We start from the raw sequence: 20,667 nt of genomic DNA, 5'->3' as shown, positions 1-20,667 counted from the left end.
CCCCTTTGCCCCCTTCCTCTGACTTGCCTCTCTTGCCCAGGCCTTATCTTGTCCTCTGGGGAGGTATGTTAAGTGCTCTGCCAGCCTGCCTGTATGCCTGGCCTGTTTTTTCTCACTGCCAGTACCTCTTGGATTCCAATTCCAAACATGGTATCCGTCTGGGGTCACCCTTTCTTCCGGTGCCAAGAGAGACGCATTCCAAATGGAGCACAAATGTGCCTCCCATGCTGGGCGCTCTTCATTCTGTTTGGGAACAACAGGGAGCAGGATGTGGCTGCTTTATTATCCCTCACTGCTGAAGCTTTCAGCCCCATAGCCCTATCTCTTTCTCAGGAAGATTTAGGTTTCCTGCCAATGCCAAGAGTCCAATGTGAAGACTGTTCTAAGAAACCTGGAGCTGAGGACACTCACCAGAGCTTTGCCAGGAGGGCCAGAGCCTTGCTGAGGGAAAGAGAAAGAAAAGTTTTCAGTTCTCCATGAAGTATATGATGTTTTGCTATTCATTCCCAAAGCTGCTGGAAGCATTCCTCCCAAGAAAGGTGGAGTTGGCAGGGAGAAGCCAGAGGTGAGACGACAGTTGGGAGGACAGATTGACCCATTTCCTGAATTTCCCATGTGGGGACAGTCTTAGAGCCTGACAGGCTTTGAGACCCGAAGATGAGCAGCAACCGCAGCATGGAGGGTCAGCTCCTCTGGCACGGGCCACTGTGCATCGCCTGGAGGCAGGACCTGGAAGGGGCTATCTTCCACCTGGCCAACTGCTTCCTACTCCTGGGCTTCATGGGCGGCAGCGGGGTGTATGGGTGCTTCTACCTTTTTGGCTTCCTGGGCACAGGCTACCTGTGCTGTGTGCTATGGGGCTGGTTCGGTGCCTGCGGCCTGGACATTGTTCTCTGGAGCGTCCTGCTGGCCATGGCCTGCGTGGTCCAGCTGGCACACCTGGTGTACCGCCTGCGTGAGGACACCCTCCCCGAGGAGCTGGAGCTGCTCTACAAGACGCTGTGCCTGCCCCTGCAGGTGCCCCTGCCAGCGTACAAGGAGATCGTGCACTGCTGCGAGGAGCAGGTCTTGACTCTGGCCACGGAGCAGACCTATGCCGTGGAGGGCGAGACGCCCATTGACCGCCTGTCCCTGCTGCTCTCTGGCCGGTAAGCCACTCTGTCACTACCCAGCATTTCTTCCCCACGCCCATGCTTCTCGTTTCCCAGTGCCTCCCTTTCCATTTCGTATCTCTTCCATTGAGGAAGGATGTGGTGACTCAAACAAACCAAAATAGATTTTTCTAAGCATATACTTGCTTCCCCTTTCTTAATATTTTTCATGAGGAAACTAGCTCATGGTTGGCAGGAAGAATTGTGAATATAGTTGCTGCTGCGAAGTGTGGGGTGAATGTTTCTTGACCCTGGCTCTGAAATGACCACACCATGCCAGCATGTCATGCCTAAACTGCAGCAATATCTCTGTAAGCTTTGAAAAACTGAACATTTCAGCAAGATTAATTAGTTTCTTCCATATGCATTCAACCTTTGCTAAGTGCCAACTATGTGTAAGGAACAGTGCCAAAACAGGAGATTTTTTTGTAACCCCTGCTCCCGCCAGGACATCAGAGAAATTATGGGATATCTGTACAGATTCTATGGTAAAGCCATATATACCCAGGTATGGTGCAGGAGTGGGCTTCCCTGATGGCTCAGTGGTAAAGAACCTGCCTGCCAATGAAGTAGATGTAGATTTGATCCTTGGGTCGCGAAGATCCCCTGGAGAAGAAAATGGTTGCCCACTCCAATATTCTTGCCTGGGGAATTACATGGACAGAGGAGCCTGGCAGGCTACAGTTCATGCGGTTGTAAGAGAGTCAGACACACCTTAGTGACAACGACAACAATAACAACAATGAGGTTACCCTTGTCCACATTTCCATTCCAGATCGTTCTATTGAGATTCCTACAGACCAGGAATAAAGTGCTATAAATCTGAGGGCCAGACAGTGAGGGGAGAGTAGCGATGCCCATGTGTGTCTCTTTGAGGATATGGTGGAGACACCTGGCGGACACGTTTTAAGGAGGCTGACAGTCAGACCTTAGCAAAATGGGCTTTGTCTGGATTAGCCTGCATGTGAATGTTGGCCATTGACTGATCTCTTCTGAACAAATACTATGTAGCTCTGTGCTGCACATTTGGTAGGAAGTTGTGAATTCTTTGCAATATTGCCCTAGTGGGACTTGTATGTGGGAGCTAAGCATCTGACAGTAAGCATCTTCACCTGGGATATACTTGGACTGGGCTCTGTGGAAAACAAACAGAGTATTTAAAAACTTTGTCCTTAATTTCCTCTTTCCTCCTTTTTTGAGACCAGAAGAATGTGGTGATTCAAAGAAAAGAAAAGGGGAAAAGAAAAAAACTAGATAAGATTGCCAGTGGGGAAAAGACTTTGACATTGATGATGATGGTACTACCGCAACTACTGCTACTAGTAATGTTGACACCAGGCATTTATGGATTAATGTATAGAATCAAAGTATAATGTATACACGTTTTAATTTTGTTTGGACACTGAGGTCCTGGGTTGAATGAGCTATGAGGTTTTGTGATGTTTCATTTCATTTATGGTTGAAGCAACTTAGCAGCAGCAGAAGTATAAATAAATGAAATTATTTGTAAACAAATACACATGTAGATACAAATATATTACGACTATTGCCAAAATGTTTGCCACCTACAATTTCATGCTTAAAATAAGGACAGTTTAGGAAACATGCTCATTCATGAGACCCATGATATTGTTTGCATCTCCTAGAATCTCTGGTCAAAGGAGGGGATTAAGACAGGTAGGAGAAACACCCCCTGCACTGTATGGTGCTCATTTATAGAAGGACATAATAATTATTAGATGGCTCAGGTATCTTTTATATGATAGATTTATCATGAACTTGTAGACTGTGTTCCTGTGAAGAGGAAAGAGAGGCTTGGCCCCTCAGTGTGGTTTTTCGTAGTATGCACTGTGCTTAGTCACTCAGTTGTGTCCAACTCTTTGTGACCCCCTGGACTGTAGCCTGCCAGGCTCCTCTATCCACGGGGATTCTCCAGACAAGAATACTGGAGTGGGTTGCATGCCCTCCTTCAGGTTGCATCCCCAACCAGGGATCAAACCTCGGTCTGCTGCATTGCAGGCACATTCTTTACCAGCTGAGCAACCCGTGAAGCCCTTTTCCTAGTATGTGTGTGTGTGTGTTAGTTGCTTAGTTGTGTTCGACTCTTTGCAACCCCATAGACTGTAGCCCACCAGGCCCCTCCACCCGTGGGATTCTCCAGGCAAGAACACTGGAGTGGTTTGCCATTTCCTTCTCCAAAAGGAACTATAGGAAGAAAGAAAGTGAAGTTGCTCAATCATGTCCAACTCTTTGCGACCTCATGGACTGTAGCCTACCAGGCTCCTCCATCCATGGAATTTTCCAGGCAAGAGTCCTGGAGTGGGTTGCCATTTCCTAGTATACTTAGCATCAAAAATTCAAGTTAAAAATTTCAATATTTTTCTTGCTTTTCAAGATTTGAAGTAAGAGTTTTGTTTTGATATCTTTCAACATCATCCTGGCTCAACTTGGCTAAGTTGGAGCTGAGGAAAGGACTTCTAGTCTATAACCAGCCTCTGACTTTAAAGGAGAATCATCGTCATCTTTGGCTGGTGAGGTACCAAACACCTTGAAGCAGCAGAATATAACTCCATGCTGAGAAGTGGGGGCTTCTGATGGAGACCTCCCCAGCTCACATGCATACCTCATCCGGAGCCCTTTGCTACAACCTCAGACGTCCTTTTTGTTTTACTTTCATAATGCAATCAGTCCCTTTCAAGACTCAGAAAGGCAAAGTGACTTCTTCAAAGTCCATCACCCTGTTAAGCTGTGCTTACTGTTGGAGAGTTTCTCTCATATACAGTCCCAAGCATGAACTCCCACATGCACAGCCCCCTGAAGAGGCAGCCAGCTCTCCAACTTGTTCATGGAGGAGGAAATTACCTGTTGTCAGGAGATCAGGAGGAAGAAGAGACTCAAATGATAAAGGATATAGTATGCAATGTGAATGGCCTCAGGGAGCCAAGCAGGCTCATTAGATGTTGTTGTTTTAGTCGCTAAGTCATGTCCAACTCTTTTGCAACCCCATGGATTGTAGCCTGCTCTGGATCCTCCATGGATTATAGGTTCCTCTGTCCATGGGATTTCCCAGGCAAGAATACTGGAGTGGGTTGCCATTTTCTTCTCCAGGAGATCTTCCCAATCCAGGGATTAAAACTGCAAAATCTAAGGAAAACAAAACAAAACACCAAGGGATTGAACCCACATCTCCTGCATTGGCAGGTGGATTCTTTGCCACCTGGAAACCCCTCATTAGATGTTACTCACACTGTAAAGTCTTGTCCCTCCTCAGTGGCTTGCTTGGGTGGCCAGATTCCTTGCATGGAAAGAGGATGAAGGATGGGAGGATCTGATGTGTATGGCAGCAGCTTCATTCTCCCCGGTTGTCTTTCTTCCTTTGTTCGAGAAGCTTTTCCTTGAGGTTTTGGTCCCCTTTATGGTGATACAGTGAGTTCACTTGTTTGATCTTTCCATACCTCTTCCTTTCTTTTCTCCCTTCCTTCCTCCTTCCCCATTTCCAAAAATATTTATTAAGAGAGCTAAAGACTAGGGATCTCTTGTTAAAAAATGAAAAATATTTTCCTTGTACTCATGGAATTTACAGTCTATCAAAAGAGTCACAAATTCATGTCTCTAGTCACTAATTCCAAGGAGCAAGGCAAAGTGCAATGAGAGCATATAAGCAGTGGACCTAAATTTTCTGGAGGGCCAGATGAGGCTTCCCAGAGGAAGGAATGTGTAGGCTGAGGCCTGAGGAGAAGGTGCGGATTGGGAAGAGAGGCAGCTGGAGGGAACAGAATGTGAAGCCCATGAGGTAGGAGCACATGGCACTTCATTTTCTCTTGCACCCTTTCATTACTGAGGGAAGTTCTGGTGGCTAGCTACACATTTTGATGGGTCTTGTAGAAGCAAGAGTGTTTCTGCTATCAGAGAGTGTAGGCTGACACCACATTCTTAGCTTGGTTTGAGACCTACATCCCTTTCTGTTTTCCATCTCTAAGTTGTCAGATAATACATAAAGTTTGTTAATTGATAGTGGTCTTTGGTAATTTGCACACATACATATATATCTAGGCATTCACTGGGAGCAAGACATGGAGTGCTGATATCCCCTTGGCCAGAACTTAATCACATGGCTGTACTCAGCGGCAAGGGAAGTAGAGAAACATAGTTTAGCTGGGCAGTCATGAGTCCTGGCTAAAAAAGTTCCAGTACTATAGAGGAAGGGGAAAATCTGATATTGGAAATCAGAATTCCATACTGGATTTCTCAGATCCTCATTTGCATTCTGATCTGCTTCTCAATATCCTATACATCCTTCAGAAATCAGCTGAAATGTCATCTTTGAGAAGTCTGCCACTTGGAGAGAACTACGTTCTCTCTCCTCTAGTCTCCTGTCTCACAATAGCACATGTTGACTTACAGCTAGTTATTTATGTGCCTGTAACTTCCACTGAATCGTGAAATCCTGAAAGGTAAGGATCAGATTATTGGGTCTTCCCTGGTGGTCCAGCAGTTGCCACGCAGTGCAGCTAAAGAGTAAAAAAGAAAAAAAAAGGACCAGATCATCTCCAGGTTCCAGACTTCCAGGAACACAGAAGGTTCTCCATACATATTTTTTTAGACAATTAAGCTCCAGAAAAAGTGGAACAATAGCTCCTTCCAACTGGACAGGATGTACCTTAGAAAGTTTGTGGATCTGCCCCCTTTGTTCAATAAACACTGTCTTTCCCAGTACAACTGACTTTAGAAGAGAGGTTGAAACCGAGACTCTGGGTTTTCTAGGTAAAAGAGGAAAAAGCCCGTTCTGGATCCTAGTCATTTTCCACTCCTTTAACATGTAATTTAAACTCTGGAGCAGCTCTGGGTAACCACTTCTCTTTTCCCACACAGTCTCTTCTCTCCCTTTGCCAGGGTCCGTGTGAGCCAGGACGGGCAGTTTCTGCACTACATCTTTCCTTACCAGTTCATGGACTCTCCCGAGTGGGAATCGCTGCATCCCTCTGAGGAGGGGGTGTTTCAGGTAATAGGGAGCCCCATGGCAGCACTGCCGCAGCCCATCCCACTGCAACCCAGCAACATCCGTGCTTCCATCTTTGCTCTCTTTTGTCAGACCTTTGAACTACTGCCAATATGATGCTTGAGGTGGGAGCACTCTCCTCCAGTGGAAAAAGTGCCTGGCAGAGGAGGGGTAGGGTAGGGAGGTGCTGATCCCTGCAAGGGGGGCCATGTCACTCCTATGCTTAAAATTCTTCCAGAAGACCCCACTGACCACAGGATAAAAGCCCTCACTCCTTAGAGAGTGACTTAAGACCTTTAGTGACATCCTGGAGCCACATCTCCAGCCCTTTGCTTACACTTCCTGCTCACACCAGCCATGCTGAATTACTAGTACTTCCCCAAACATACTACCCTGTTTTACACGGCCGTGCCTTGCCCCCCTATTGTCACCTCTATCTGAAACGCACTTCCCTCATCAAGAGGAGGCTATGGCATCTCACTTCCTTTGAAGCCTGCCCAGACTGACCTCACCAGCTTCCACCCCCACACATTGCTTGCATGCCTCTTCTATTCCTTTCACTATGCTGACTGCGCACATGTACGATTTGGTTTTCTTTCTGTCTTTTGCATAGTAAATTCCTTGACGTAGAAATCTGGGCTTTTCCTCTCCATCTCCAGGCTCCAAAGGGCAATACTTGGTACACAGTAGTAGGTGTTCAGTAAAGTTTCACTGAGCTGCCTCGCCAGTAGGCCATTGGTGTCTCAGAGTGCTCCAGAGGGCATCACACACAGCCTAAGGTCAGGGCCTGGCTGCTCGAGCCCTCCTCTCTTCTCTGTCAATCCTTCAGATTTCAGTTACCTTTGTAGTTCTCACTTACTGTATGGCTAGCACGTGACAGGCAGTACCTATTTTACTGCCTTATTGATTCTCACAACAGTCCTCTGGATTGAATATTGTTATTAACCTGTTTAACAGATGAGGAAACTAAGGCTCAGAAACCTCAAGTAATTTGCCCCAAGCTCTTCATCTAGAAAGTGGCAAAACCGAGTTGCCTGACACCACTATTCTGTTCTTTTTTAAAATGGGGGGTTGCCAGGAGAGTGGAGGTTACACATGTACACCATTATAGGGACTCCGCTGTCCAGATAGTTGGCCAGTACTGGGTTCCCTCTGTCTCCTATCAGTTCTATCAGGAAGTTCCTCAGGCGAGCATTTATGCCAGCCCCAAAATAGACACATGCCAGGCGGTGCCACCTGGCTGGGCCTGCTTCCGCCCCACCCTGACTCTTGGCTCTGTGAGGACAGGGCCTGAGGGGTGATCCTAATCCCACTGCCTGGACCATCAGACACAGGGCCCCCTCTGAACATGTGCCTCCCCCAACACACACACACATCCTCTCCAAGCGGCTCAGCAGTCACCTTTGAGAACTCCCTCAGAGCCACAAGAACCTTCAGGAGGGCTGAGTCAGGTCCTGAGCCAGCCAGACCAGGCTCTGTTTCTGACACTGAAACCGAGAAACAGGTGGTGGATAAGCCGGGTGTCCTCCCCTTAGTTATGCTTGAAAGGAAGGGCTATGACCCCAGATAGCCTCTCAGCATCTGAGAGGGATGTAGGGACCGTCACATTTCTTCCATTTGTATTTTTAGTATGCACCTCCATTGGGAGCCTTAAGATCCCCACACTTGCTTTTGGCTCTGTGAAGTCCCATTTCCTCTTTGCAAATGTCAAGTGTTGTCTCCGGCTGTAGTTCATCTTGTCCTTGCCTTTGCATTTGCATAGTCTTTGTTGACTAATAGAGAATCCACAGTGATCAAATCATAATTCTTACTGAGTCTGGCACAAGAGATCAACATTCCATCACACCTCTCAAGAATTCAATTAAGAATTTATTGACTGTTAAACACTGAGACCCTCTTATCAGTCACCGAGAACATAGCATGGGAACGATCACATGGAAATCAGCATTATTTCTCTAATTAGCATCATGTTTTACTGGACTCAAGGTCTCTTTATGTACATCATCTCATTTAATCCATTCAACCAGCTTCAAAGGTGAAGGTTAAAGAAAAACCTGGTCAAACCAGTCAATCCATTGGTTTCTGAAGATATTTAGGGAGGATTTTATACTGGGCACGAGAAAACAACATCAAGTTATTTTGCAACAAACAAGATTAGTAGTTTTTACCTGATTCATTCACTCATTTCAGTAATATTTATTGAGCTGTTACAGTAACCTGGACACTACATGGTTTGTTTTTGTTTGGTTTTATTTTTGGCCACATCACATGGAATGTGGGATCTTAGTTCCCTGACCAGGAATTGAACTCATGGTTCCTGAATCCATGCCCCCTGCAGTGAAGTATCGAGTCTTAACCTCTGGATTGCTAGGGAATTCCCACCTGGGCACTATTAAAGGTGCTCAGAGTGTATTGGTCAACAGAACAGATGAAAGTCCCTGCCTTCATGCAATTCACATTCTAGTAGGTGAGACAAAAAATTAGCCATAGAAATTATGAATAAGTAAATTATGTAATATGTTAAAAATAATAAATTATAGTAAAAAAAATAGAATAGTATAAGGGAGAGATACAATTGACCCCTGAACAACACAGGAGGTAGGGGTACTTTCACACAGTAGAAAATCCATGTATGCTGCTAAGTCACTTCAGTCGTGTCCGACTCTGTGTGACCCCATAGACAGCAGCCCACAAGGCTCCCCCGTCCCTGGGATTCTCCAGGCAAGAATACTGGAGTGGGTTGCCGTTTCCTTCTCCAATGCATGAAAGTGAAAAGTGAAAGTCAAGTTGCTCAGTCGTAGCCAACTCTTAGCAACCCCATGGACTGCAGCCTACCAGGCTTCTCCATCCATAGGATTTTCCAGGCAAAAGTACTGGAGTGGGGTGCCATTGCCTTCTCCGAAATCCATGTATAACAATGGAGTATTACTCAGCCATTAAAAAGAATACATTTGAATCAGTTCTAATGAGGTGGATGAAACTGGAGCCTATTACACAGAGTGAAGTAAGCCAGAAAGAAAAACACCAATACAGTATACTAACGCATATATATGGAATTTAAAAGATGGTAACAATAACGCTGTATACAAGACAGCAAAAGAGACACTGATGTATAGAACAGTCTTTTGGACTCTGTGGGAGAGGGAGAGGGTGGGATGATTTGGGAGAATGGCATTGAAATATGTATAATATCATATATGAAATGAGTCGCCAGTCCAGGTTCAATGCACGATACTGGATGCTTGGGGCTGGTGCACTGGGACGACCCAGAGGGATGGTATGGGGAGGGAGGAGGGTTCGGGATGGGGAACACATGTATACCTGTGGCAGATTCATTTTGATATATGGCAAAACCAATACAATATTGTAAAATTAAATAAAATAAAATTTAAAAAAAGTAAAAAGTAAAAAAAGAGCGACACTACAAAAAAAGAAAGAAAGAAAATCCACGTATAATTTATAGTGAAAGTCGCTCAGTAGTGTCTGACTCTTTGAGACCACATGGACCATACAGTCCATGGACTTCTCCAGGCCAGAATACTGGAGTGGGTAGCCCTTCCCTTCTCCGGGACTCGAACCGGGGTCTCCTGCATTGCAGGCAGATTCTTTACCAGCTGAGCTACTAGGGAAGCCCATAATTTATAGTCCAACCTCCAAATATACGGTTCCCCCAGATCTGGGGTTCCACATCCTCAGACTTAACCAATCGGCCAATTGTGTAGCACTTCAGGTATTTACTATTGAAAAAAAAAATCCCCATTTAAATGGATCCACACAGTTCAAACCTGTGTTGCTCAAGGGTCAACTGTAGTTGCAATTGTAATTGGGGATTTCATGGAAGTCTTTGTTGAACTGCTGACATTTGAGAAAAGACCTGAGGTGATCGGCAGCGTGAGCTCTGAGAGCATCTGGGGGAATAGCATATTAGAGGGAAGAGCCAGTGCAAAAGCTGGGTGTGAGAGAGACCAGCATGTTTGAGGTCCAGAAAGAAGGTCAATGAGTCTGGAACAGGGAGAGGGAGGGGGATGAAGAGCAGGAGAGGAAGTCAGAGAGGTGGTAAGGAGACATGTCATCTAGGGCCCGAGTGTATATTTTCTAAATACAGCCAAAAGGATTTCCTAACACGTTGGATGTAGTATGTGAGAGAAAGAGGATCAAGAAAACTTCTAAGACTTCTGACCTGAGAAACGGAAGGATGGAGCTGCTATCAAATGCGATAAGGAAGGCTGCAGATAGTATTGGCTTTGGGAGAAGAGAGGGAAGTCCAGTTTGGGAGGTATTAGATTTGCGTCATCTATGGACATTTAAATACAGGCACTGCATAGGCAGTTGCATACTTGAGTCTGGAATTAAGGAACAAGGTCTGAGCTTGAGACTGAGTCATTAGCCTACAGATGATATTTAAAGCTGTTACATTGGACAAGATCACCAGTGAGTGTAGACAGAAAAGGGATTCAAGAATCCATTAACCCTGAGGTACTCTAGTGTTTAGAAGTTGAAGAGGGTAACAAGCAGCAAAAGAAGCTGAAAGGGACTAATCAGGAGGTTATACCAGGAGAGTGTGGCGTTCTGGGAGCCAAGTGAAGAATATCAAAGAGGAGGGACTGAATGCCGTCAAAACTGATCATCAGACTCAGCAATGTAGAAGTCATAGGCGACCTTGCCAGGAACAGTTTGTAGACCACTGGGGCAAAGTCTTGCTGGCTGAAGAGAGAGAGTGCAAGGAGAGGAATTGGTAACAGCCAAGTATAGACAACTTTTTCATGGAGTTTTGCTGAAAAGGAGAGCAAATCAATGGAGTGATAGCTAACCAAGGAACTAAAGTGAAGAAAAAAAGATTTTGATTTTAAAATTTTGATTTAAGATGGAAGAAGTGACAGTGTATTTGCAAGAATGCCCACAGTCTTTTCTGTTCAGCATTGAGGACACTTCTTGCGTCCTCATTAGCTCTCAGGCATACCCACTTCATGTGCAGCACCCTGATTTCTTGTTTGGGAATTGTTACTAAGTGCATTGAAAGTACAGGTTACAGTAGATGTGACAACTACTTGTTGAGTCAGATTAGTAACAGATGGATTGTGAGGACCAGTATTCTCATGAGGCAACAAGTCTGGAGAGATTAAGCAATTTATCTGATGTCACACAGCTGGTAAAGCTGGAACTTGAAACTCGCTTCTGGTCTTGATGAGGCAATTTAGGCCCTGACTTGACTGCTGACGACTGAGGGGTCGGGGAGGGAGAGGAGGAAATGAAAGAAGGGAACAGAAGAGGGGTACTGCAGATGGGAAGGGGAGGAGGGGAGCAGAGGGGCTGTTTTGGAGGCAATGAAATGAAAGGATTATATATATGATCTCTGATAAAGAACCCCACCTTTAATGAGACAACCCACATAAAGCACTTAACACGATGACTGGCACATGGTCACTCTCAGTAAATGTTAGCTGCTGTCCTCTTTCTCATTTCCACTGTCTCCATTCGTGAATCTTCATCTTAAGCTCTGCCAACCTGCTCACTTTTAAAGTACTTAGGACAGGGTATAAAGGATTGTGTGATTCTACGCACTTTTCCTTTACTATCCTAAGAATGTTTGCATTTGAAACCTATCTTTACCACTCATCATTGTTTTAACAAGATTTTTCAAGCACCTGCTCTGTGCTGCGCACACATTACTGACCCTGCAAGTGTGACTTAGCTGTGTATCATGGGCACATAGCCGAGTACACAGAAATTACTAGATGTCTATATAAATGGAGAGTGGGGTATCCTTCTACTTGATGTTCTTATGAGTGCCTCTTGGGACTTCCCTGGTGGTCCAGGGGCTAAGACTCTGTGCTCTTGAGGCAGGGGGCATGGGTTCTATCTCTGGTTAGGAAACTAAGATACCGTAAGCTGCAAGGCACCTCACCCCCCAAAAAAAAGAGTTCCTTTTCCTCTGTGCCCCTTTTCTGAATTTAGTCATCAGATCCATTTGGTTACTTGTAGGGCCCAAGTCAAGTGCAGCTCATGGGCCTGAAGACCAGGCCAGCATTCTGTCCGCTTGATGCAGCCTGGAATGCCTGATCAGAGGCTCTCTTCTCACTGAAATTCTTCCCAATTCTTCTTTGTGTCCCAACTCCAATATATTATCTTTTATCCTTAAAAACTGTCATCAGCATCCTGACCTTTCTTCTGAGCACCAAGAGGCCCCTTTTCTCTCCTGTGATCACAACAGGCTCAGAACCTTCTGCAGCCATTAGTGGGATCAGCCATGGAACATAGTGTATGAGAGCTGAAGAGACTGGAGGTGGACTGTGAGGTTCCAGAAGGTGATCTCAGGGCTCTTCACAAGACCAGCCCCCCACTCCATCCCTCCCACCATATCAGTGCACACAATAAAAGTCATTCATTGCATCTCTTCAAGGCAAGGCCCTGGAGAGGTACTTCCACAGCCTCTTCAGGAAAAGTGCAAAGTGCAGCGGTTTGCCAAGTAAACTGTATATATCTCTGTACTAAGCTTGGACACGTTTTTAAGTTTCAACCTTCACTTTCTGTCCCTGACCCCTCTCAGGTCACTCTGACAGCTGAGACTGAATGTAGCTACATTTCCTGGCCCCGGAAAAATCTCCACCTCCTTCTGACCAAAGAGCGATACATCTCTCGCCTCTTCTCGGTCCTGCTGGGCTATGACATCTCAGAGAAGCTCTACGCTCTCAATGACAAGCTCTTTGCTAAGTTCGGACTACGCTTTGACATCCGTCTCCCCAGCCTCTACCACGTCCTGGGTTCTGCTGCCCCGGATGCAGGACCAGAGTCTGAGAAGGATGACAAGGAAGCCTGTGAGCCAGCGGCATCCCCTCCTCAGGCCCTGGACACGTCTGTCCAGCAAACACCCCCTAGCTCCCCACCTCCACTGGTCACCAGCTCTCCTGCACCTCCTCCCTGGGTCAGAATGTCCAGGCCCGACAGCGGCGTCCTGGGTGAGGACTCCACCAGTCTGGTTCTGGAGGATTTTGAGGAGGTGTCGGGATCAGAATCATTCATGGATTATAAGAGTGATGGGGAGTACATGAGGTGAGGGGAGAACTAACATGGGCACAGCCACCCGGCTTGGGATCCTGTGTAAGTACTCAGAAGGCAGTTGCTGCAGTCTTGCCAATAGCTGGCCTTAACTTGGTTTATAAGGGCAAAAAATAATTTCATGGAGCCTGTTCTCTCAGAGGACTCCCAGAAAGTGGCATTAACCCAACCCTGCAGATAGCAACTCACTCCTGTTGCATGAAAGGCATGAGGGTTTTTTTAAAAAAACTCATCCCTTATTAATTGTAATTGCTTTCAAAAGTGGTCTGGCTGGCTGACATTTGATCAAGCGGATAGGTTGCTAATTATTTTTTTTTCAAAGTTGTGCTAATAACCAAGGTCACATTTAAGGCCAAAGGGTATTTTATTATGGCATGTATTTTAAAGAATACTTTAAAAAGCTGGCATGGCTCAAATTCCTAGTGATTCTTCTTGGCATATAGTCAGCTCCAGAAAGCAGTCATTATTTAGCCTGGATTGGACAGGCACTTCTGTTAAAATCGCCCCCATTTCAAAGAGGCTTGTGATTGGAGGCTAATGACACTGGGAGGAAAATGTGCCCACCTTGCTATCCTCTGGCCCAGTGGAGTGTTACTCAGGCACGGGACTGGACACTGCTGAGTGAATGTTACTACGATAGAGTGACTTTCCTAGACAATCATAACTGTGGGAGGTAGAGTGGGCGTGAATCTGACGTAGGAGAGTGTGTGTACAGCTCGGGAGAGTGTACATAAAAGGCTGTGCTGAGCAGTTCTGGGAAACTGTCTTCATGTTCCCTCTGACTGCTCTCATAATGCGGTGACATTTTCCTCTAGGACTCCACCCAACCATGGTGCAGGCCTGGCTTTTCCTGAGGAAAATACCACTGTTCTCAATTTGGAAGGCATTTCCAAGGTCAGGGAGGGGTGGTTAAGAGATTAATCATTCTTTAGGAAACACTGTTTTCCCAAGAAACTATTTCAGGTAGGAAGGCATCTAGGGTACTTTGAGGTTAAGTGAGTGAATGTTTGTACATTTTGAAAAGCAAATCATATAAATGATGAAAGAGGCAAGAGAGGTGAGTGCTAAAAGATGAGCTATTTGGTTTCACGGATATGGAATTAATAATCTATGGCATCAGTCCTTAGAAGCAGCATCTAGCAGATCACTTTCTTGACCTCCTCCACTTGTGTTGTTCTCCCCCGTTGTCCCTCCCCGCAGCTGACAGTCGCCTCCCTACTAGCCTACCCCCACCAGGGCTTGTGAATTCTGTCCCGTGAGCCCCGCTCTTTGTCCCCATTCCTACCCACCTGCACACACTCTGAACTTATACAGCTCCCTGTGTTCTCATGTTCTGCCTGCTTCTCTTTTCCTGGCTCTATTTGTTCTCCTCTTTTTCCCCTCCTTCCGATTTCTGCTCAGTCCTTGGCTTCCTCCGTGTGCTGCTTTTAAGAAGAAAAAGGCCCATTTCTGCTGCTTCTCCATTAATTTCCCCTCTCTACTTTTCCTCCACGTTGACCCCATTTGACTGTTTATGTATTTATCTCACTGTTGCCTTCTTCCTATCTCCTCCACTTCCTGCCTTGCTCTAGCTCTTCTTCCTAAACTGCCCTATATGCCCAACTTAATTTTTAATCCTGACTCTTCCAAAATCAGTACCTCTCCCTCTGCCTATGAAGAAAACCATTCAAGTAAGGATGTGAAAATTCTCTCTGATGGCTACACATTTCATGCATGAGTTTTCCCAAATGTTAACAGGCAGGTAGTGTTTTAGACAAGAGACCTGCCCCGGGAGCCCAAAGTCCCGGTTGCTATGTCTGGCTCTACTACTGTTTGCAAAGCACACAATCTCACTGAACCTTACTTTCTTCACATGAATGTGTTGACCCAGCTGGGCCCCCCAAGGCCCTCCTGGGTTTATGTGAGAAGGAAAAGGATGAACTGTTCAGAGGAAGAAAATGAATCAGGCAGGCCACCTTATAATGGACACAAGCCCCCGGACATCAGTGTGTCTCCAGCAAGAACTCGCTGCTGTATTTCACTCTGATTTCTCTTGTAGTCGACTTGGAGCTGTCCTCCTCTCTGCTGGGTACCAGGGTCCTGCTTGACTATGAGTAATCTCCATTCCGTACCTGTGAAGAATCTCACCTACCATGTGAGAGGCATGGTAGGTGAGATGTTCACTTGCAAGGTGGTCCCACCTCTGTCTCTCAGGTCCTCTACCTTTAATACTATTAAAAAAAGGCTTCTTCCCAAATTCAGCCTTTTCTGAGGTTCACAGTGAGAAAACTGCTAATATAACTCACTTTCTTTATACTTACTAGTATTTGGAGTATAAAGAGAGAAGGTATTAGAATCGTCTTTGGTTTAAGTAATAGAGAGAAAGGAAAAAACTGTGTTAACTGAGCGCTGAAGAATTGCTGTTTTTGAACTGTGGTGTTGGAGAAGACTCTTGAGAGTCCCTTGGACTGCAAGGAGATCCAACCAGTCCATCCTGAAAGAAATCAGTCCTGGGTGTTCATTGGGAGGTCTGATGTTGAAGCTGAAACTCCAGTACTTTGGCCACCTGATGAGAAGAGCTGACTCATTTGAAAAGACTCTGATGCTGGGAAAGATTGAGGGCAGGAGGAGAAGGGGACGACAGAGGATGAGATGGTTGGATGGCATCACCGACTCGATGGACATGAGTTTGGGTGGACTCCAGGAGTTGGTGATGGACAGGGAGGCCTGGTGTGCTGCGGTTCATGGAGTCACAAAGAGTTGGACACAACTGAGCGACTGAACTGAACTGAACTTCTACGGAGTTTTCAGAACAATTTGAAAATGTGATCAAATTGACCAAATTTCAGACAGCTTTAGTTTGTGATAATGGGATAATTTAGCCCAGAGACATTTTTCCCAAATTGTATTTTGGGATGTTTGGTTTGACTTCTCATCAAACTCCTTTTATGGTTATTACCGTAATGAATAAGCATAGTGCCTCGAGACTGATAGCAATTTACTTCTTTGCTTTCCAAAGCAGGGCACAATTCACCATCCAGTCCCTGGCTGTTCCGCAACCAAAACTGTAAGCTCATTGCTATTCATCCTGATCCAGAACTTAAGGGTCGTGAAGCTGAGTGGATTCTGCATTGTTGGGAATGACATAGCTTCATCACCCTGGCAGCAGTGCTTGTGCCTCACACCAAGACAGTTTAAAACCAACTGAAAACAGTCAGTGTTTCTACTGGAGCATTGTTTGTTTGTTTGTTTTGAAGAGCACAGTTTTCAGCCTGGTGGTACCCAGAACTGAGCCCAAACTGGCTGTTACTTTTTTAACATGCAAAGCAGTACTGTACGATAATGTATGCATGCAGGGTCTCACAATTAGACCTCACATTAACCCTGCCTTCACTAGAATCTTTCCCGTTAATTCTATGAACACACTCCACAATGTTTCATTTGATGTCTTACAGGAGATGCTCAATGAATACATCTCTGAAGTGGTCAGTTAAGTCAAGCTACTGAGTCTATTATCACAAATTAGCTGAAAGCTGTCTAAAATTTGGCCAGTTTAGCTTATGTTTTCAAATTGTTCTGAAGACTCTGTAGTTTGAAAGTAAAGACTGTATATTGCTTCCTTTTAATTATTTAAATAAATAAAGAAATGAGAAACACATTACAACATGGAGACTAATTGTGGTCAAGGAAAGAGGCCAGGACCAGGACATATTACCAAAGGCCAAAGAACCAATTCAACAAACATTCACTGAGTATCCACTATGTATTTCAGGCACTGTGCCAGGTAATCATATTAAGAGTGATCATGAGTAACAAATGAAAGACTGGAAGATGCTTAATCTGCAAGAGATGGACAAGAGTAATATCTTCAAATTTTGAAAAGATATCTTCACCTTAATTCGGTGACGTTCTTGAGGACAAAGATGAATTAAGGGCTGAAAGCTGTAAGGAGAATGGATTGCCTCAAGAAGTAGTAAGTTACTCGTTACTAGAAGAATTCAAATAGTAATCAGAAGAAATCTCAGAGGTTTTTTTAAGGTGATTCATGCTCCTAGAGAAGAATGCCTTATGTTATTGCTATTAAGGTGCCTTCTAACTCTGTGATGCTATGACTCAATGATTCTAAGATGTGAATCTTGTCCTGCCACATAATTACCTTCAAGAGCAGTTCCCTAGCTGCGGAACAGGGCTAATAGTCTCATAGATAATTAACACCTACTAGTAAGTAAATGGGATTCCCTGATAGCTCAGTTGGTAAAGAATCTGACTGCAATGCAGGAGACCCCAGTTTGATTCCTGGGTCCGGAAGAACCTCTGGAGAAGGTGGCTCAGCTGGTAAAGAATCTGCCTGTAATGCGAGAGACCTGGGTTCGATCCCTGAGTTGGGAAGATCTCCTGGAGAAGGGAAAGGCTACCCATTCCAGTATTCTGGCCTGGAGAATTCCATGTACCATATAGTCCATGGGGTCACAAAGAGTCAGACATGACTGAGCAACTTTCACTATTCAGCACTATTCAGAAGTAAGTAAATAGGTAGCCTCTGTTGATGTTGTCAGGTTGCTTGAGGAGTAATTGAGATAAAATATACAAAGGCAATTTGTTAAGGTGTAAAGCCCTAGTTTAATGTATAACATATTTTAAAATTCTATTCTGTGTACAGTTATTTTCAAATTCCTCCCCTTCTCTCTCACTTTCACTTCCCTCCCCAAGCCCTCCCCCTACTCCTTCTGAGACACATGATTTCCCCTTATTTCCTCCAGTCTGGTTTCCTAAGGGAGGTAATAACTGACAGGATCCCCTGACAACAAAAGGAACAGCAAAAAGTTGGAGGTCCAAAGAAAACACACACTAGCTCCTTGGCCCCTGAATAGCTAAGGGACGGTCAGACCTTCATCTGTTTTATTTGTCCAGGGGAGGCAGATCACCATCACACTATATTCAGGTCCCTTCCCTCAGAAGTCCCTATGGTGCTTGGTTAGCTGTCAGTGTTGTTAAATAGCACGTTTCTCCCAGAACCATTGGAACACCTCCTGGGGCAGAAGACTTGCCCTTGATGGTGGCCTGGCAGGAGCTGCCTGGGGTCTCCAGGTCTGGGTCTCTGGATAGAAGCTCTGCTTAACCTGCCAAGGTTCCATGTTCAAGTAGTTAAGTTAGAGGCAGCAGTTCCCTCCCCACTTAGGACCACAACAGCCTGTATTTGTTTTTCTTCTATTTGGTCTCATTTACCTACTTCTTGCTTTGTAAAAATAAAACACAAGGGTTTTATAAAACTCACTGGTTTTCTATGTGGATTTTTAAACTCATTCCATAGTGTTAGATAGGAAGCAACCGAAGTTGATCTCTTGGTCTCTTCTCCTATAAAATGAGAGAATTGAACTATATAACTTCAAAACTGACTCACCCTAATATTACAGAAGAAAATGATTCAACGATTCAACTGCTCCTATTGTGTTAAACATTGCATGCAGTTAAAATATTGGGAACTTGTAGAGGAAAAAAAGACCTGAACAGAACCCTCTGAAGTTATGTGAGCTATCCCAAGCCACAGTGCTGAAATCCTTCCTCTGTTTTTCCACAGCTTCCAGAACTCCTCTCCGGAGCTACTCTGAAGTTATGTCCAGGGGACAGGCGCCCTTGGCTCCAACCCAGACTCCTGAACTGTAAGGGTCAATGGACCATCCTTTACTCTGGCCACGTTAATCCTCACAGGATGGTCACTCGTGTGCACACCCCTCTCCTCACCCACTGGAAGGCCCGCAGGCAAGGCTGGAGCAGACACAGGATGCCAGCACTGCAACCACGCCAAGGCGCCTGGGTGACTTTTAGAAATTTACCTTCATCAGCCTTCCTTCCAAGAGAAGTCATCAAAAAATGCCAAAGCACAGATTCTATCCTTTACTAACTGCAGAATTTCAGGCAAGTCACATAGCCTCTCTGAGCATCATCTGTAAAGGGGTGATTATAAAACCCACTTCACAGGGTTGTAAGGATTCCATGAGTAGATTTCAATAAATCACCTAGGACATGCTGTGGCACCTAGTAGGCACTCAATAAATCACTCATTTCCTTTCCTTATGTTGTTTCCTTAACTTTCTGAAAGGATCAATGAAGTTAGCTATCCAAGCAGTTTTCAGTGTTTTTGTCTTGTTTTATTGAAAATATTTTTCTCAGTTAAGGTTCAACTTAGGTAAGTAGAAATTTTAGAATCTAGTTTGCCCTTAATCTTTTACATTCAACTTACAAGTCTTTCCCTTTATTTATGACCCTAATATTAAACAGTAGTTTTTAGAAGTAGTTTTACAAATCTCTTTTATTAAATTTCCTTAAACATTTTAAAGTAGACTTACAAATTTAACATATTCTGTTTTATTTTTTCCCCTAAATGCTTAGACGTCTATTCTGGTTACCTATTGCTGTGCAACATTCATCCCTAAAAGCAGTGAGTTAAAATCGCAATGATAATTTGTTTTGCTCACAAAAGTGGGGCTTGCTTGGGCTCAACTGGGCTGTCCCCACTCAGAGTTTCTTGTGCTGTTACATCGAGACAGTGGCTACAGCCAGGATCACCTCAAAGGCTTCTTGACCCATGTGTCCGGGGCCCAGGCTGGGAAGACTCAAACAGTTGAGGGCTGGGACAGCTGGGGATCCTCGGGCAATCCTTGCTCTTTCAAAATTTTGTTTATTTTGTTGCTGTATAATACTCTGTTGTAGGGCTTTCCTGATAGCTCAGCTGGTAAAGAATCTGCCTACAATGCAGGAGACCCTGGTTCCATTCCTGGGTTGGGAAGATCTGCTGGAGAAGGGATAGGCTACCCACTCCAGTGTTCTTGGGCTTCCCTTGTGGATCAGCTGGTAAAGAATCCGCCTGCTATGCAGGAGACCTAGGTTTGATCCCTGGGTTGGGAAGATCCCCTGGAGAAAGGAAAGGCTACCCACTCCAGTATTCTGGCCTGGAGAAATCCATGGACTATATAGTCCATGGGGTCACAAAGAGTTGGACACAACTGAGCAACTTTCACTTCACTTCACTCTGTTGTGTGAATATACCACAATCTATTTATCCATTCCACTACTGATGGGTGTTAGGGTAGTTTCTAGCTTGGGGCAATTAGGAATAGTGCTACTATGAACGTTCTTCACCTTATCTTTCGGTGCACATACATACACATTTGGTGGTATATGCTGGAATTACTGAGGCATATGTTCAACTATAGTAGATACTGCCAAACACCTCCCAGGTGATTGCACCAATTAATCTTCCCACTAACAGTTTATGAGTGTTCTGGTTGTTTCACATCCTCCCCAATAGTTGGCATCGTCTTTTTTTTTTTTTTTTTTTTAGCTACTTGGGTGTATGTAGCAGCATATCATTCTGGCTTTAACTTTTATTTTCCTGGTGAATGATAAGGGTGAGTATCTTTTCATGTTTTTCTTAGCCATGTGGATATCCTCTCTTGTGAAGTGTCTACTCCAGTTCTTGTC

The 20,667-nt window shown here is 44.9% G+C and overlaps 1 protein-coding gene across 4 annotated transcripts; it reads left to right on the top strand.

The window, feature by feature from the left end:
- Positions 1 to 256: 256 nt before the first annotated feature.
- POPDC2 (popeye domain containing 2) lies at positions 257 to 19,240 on the top strand. Of its 4 annotated transcripts, none has more exons than XM_055568291.1 (4): positions 257 to 1,148; positions 6,045 to 6,153; positions 12,698 to 13,106; positions 18,764 to 18,988. In XM_055568291.1, the coding sequence occupies exons 1-4, from the start codon at positions 658 to 660 to the stop codon at positions 18,847 to 18,849; spliced, it is 1,095 nt and encodes a 364-aa protein (XP_055424266.1). In that variant the 5' UTR covers positions 257 to 657; the 3' UTR covers positions 18,850 to 18,988. The 4 variants fall into 4 exon arrangements, with proteins under 4 accessions (XP_055424266.1, XP_055424264.1, XP_055424265.1 ...); XM_055568289.1 differs by having other exon boundaries at positions 12,698 to 13,200; positions 18,764 to 18,940; XM_055568290.1 differs by having other exon boundaries at positions 12,698 to 13,248; positions 18,764 to 18,900.
- Positions 19,241 to 20,667: the final 1,427 nt, after the last annotated feature.

The sequence above is a fragment of the Bubalus kerabau genome, chromosome 2 (genome assembly GCF_029407905.1).
Source record: "Bubalus kerabau isolate K-KA32 ecotype Philippines breed swamp buffalo chromosome 2, PCC_UOA_SB_1v2, whole genome shotgun sequence".
Lineage (NCBI taxonomy): Eukaryota > Metazoa > Chordata > Mammalia > Artiodactyla > Bovidae > Bubalus > Bubalus kerabau.
Note: the sequence above shows the minus strand (reverse complement) of the source record. Positions and strands in the feature narration are given on the sequence as shown.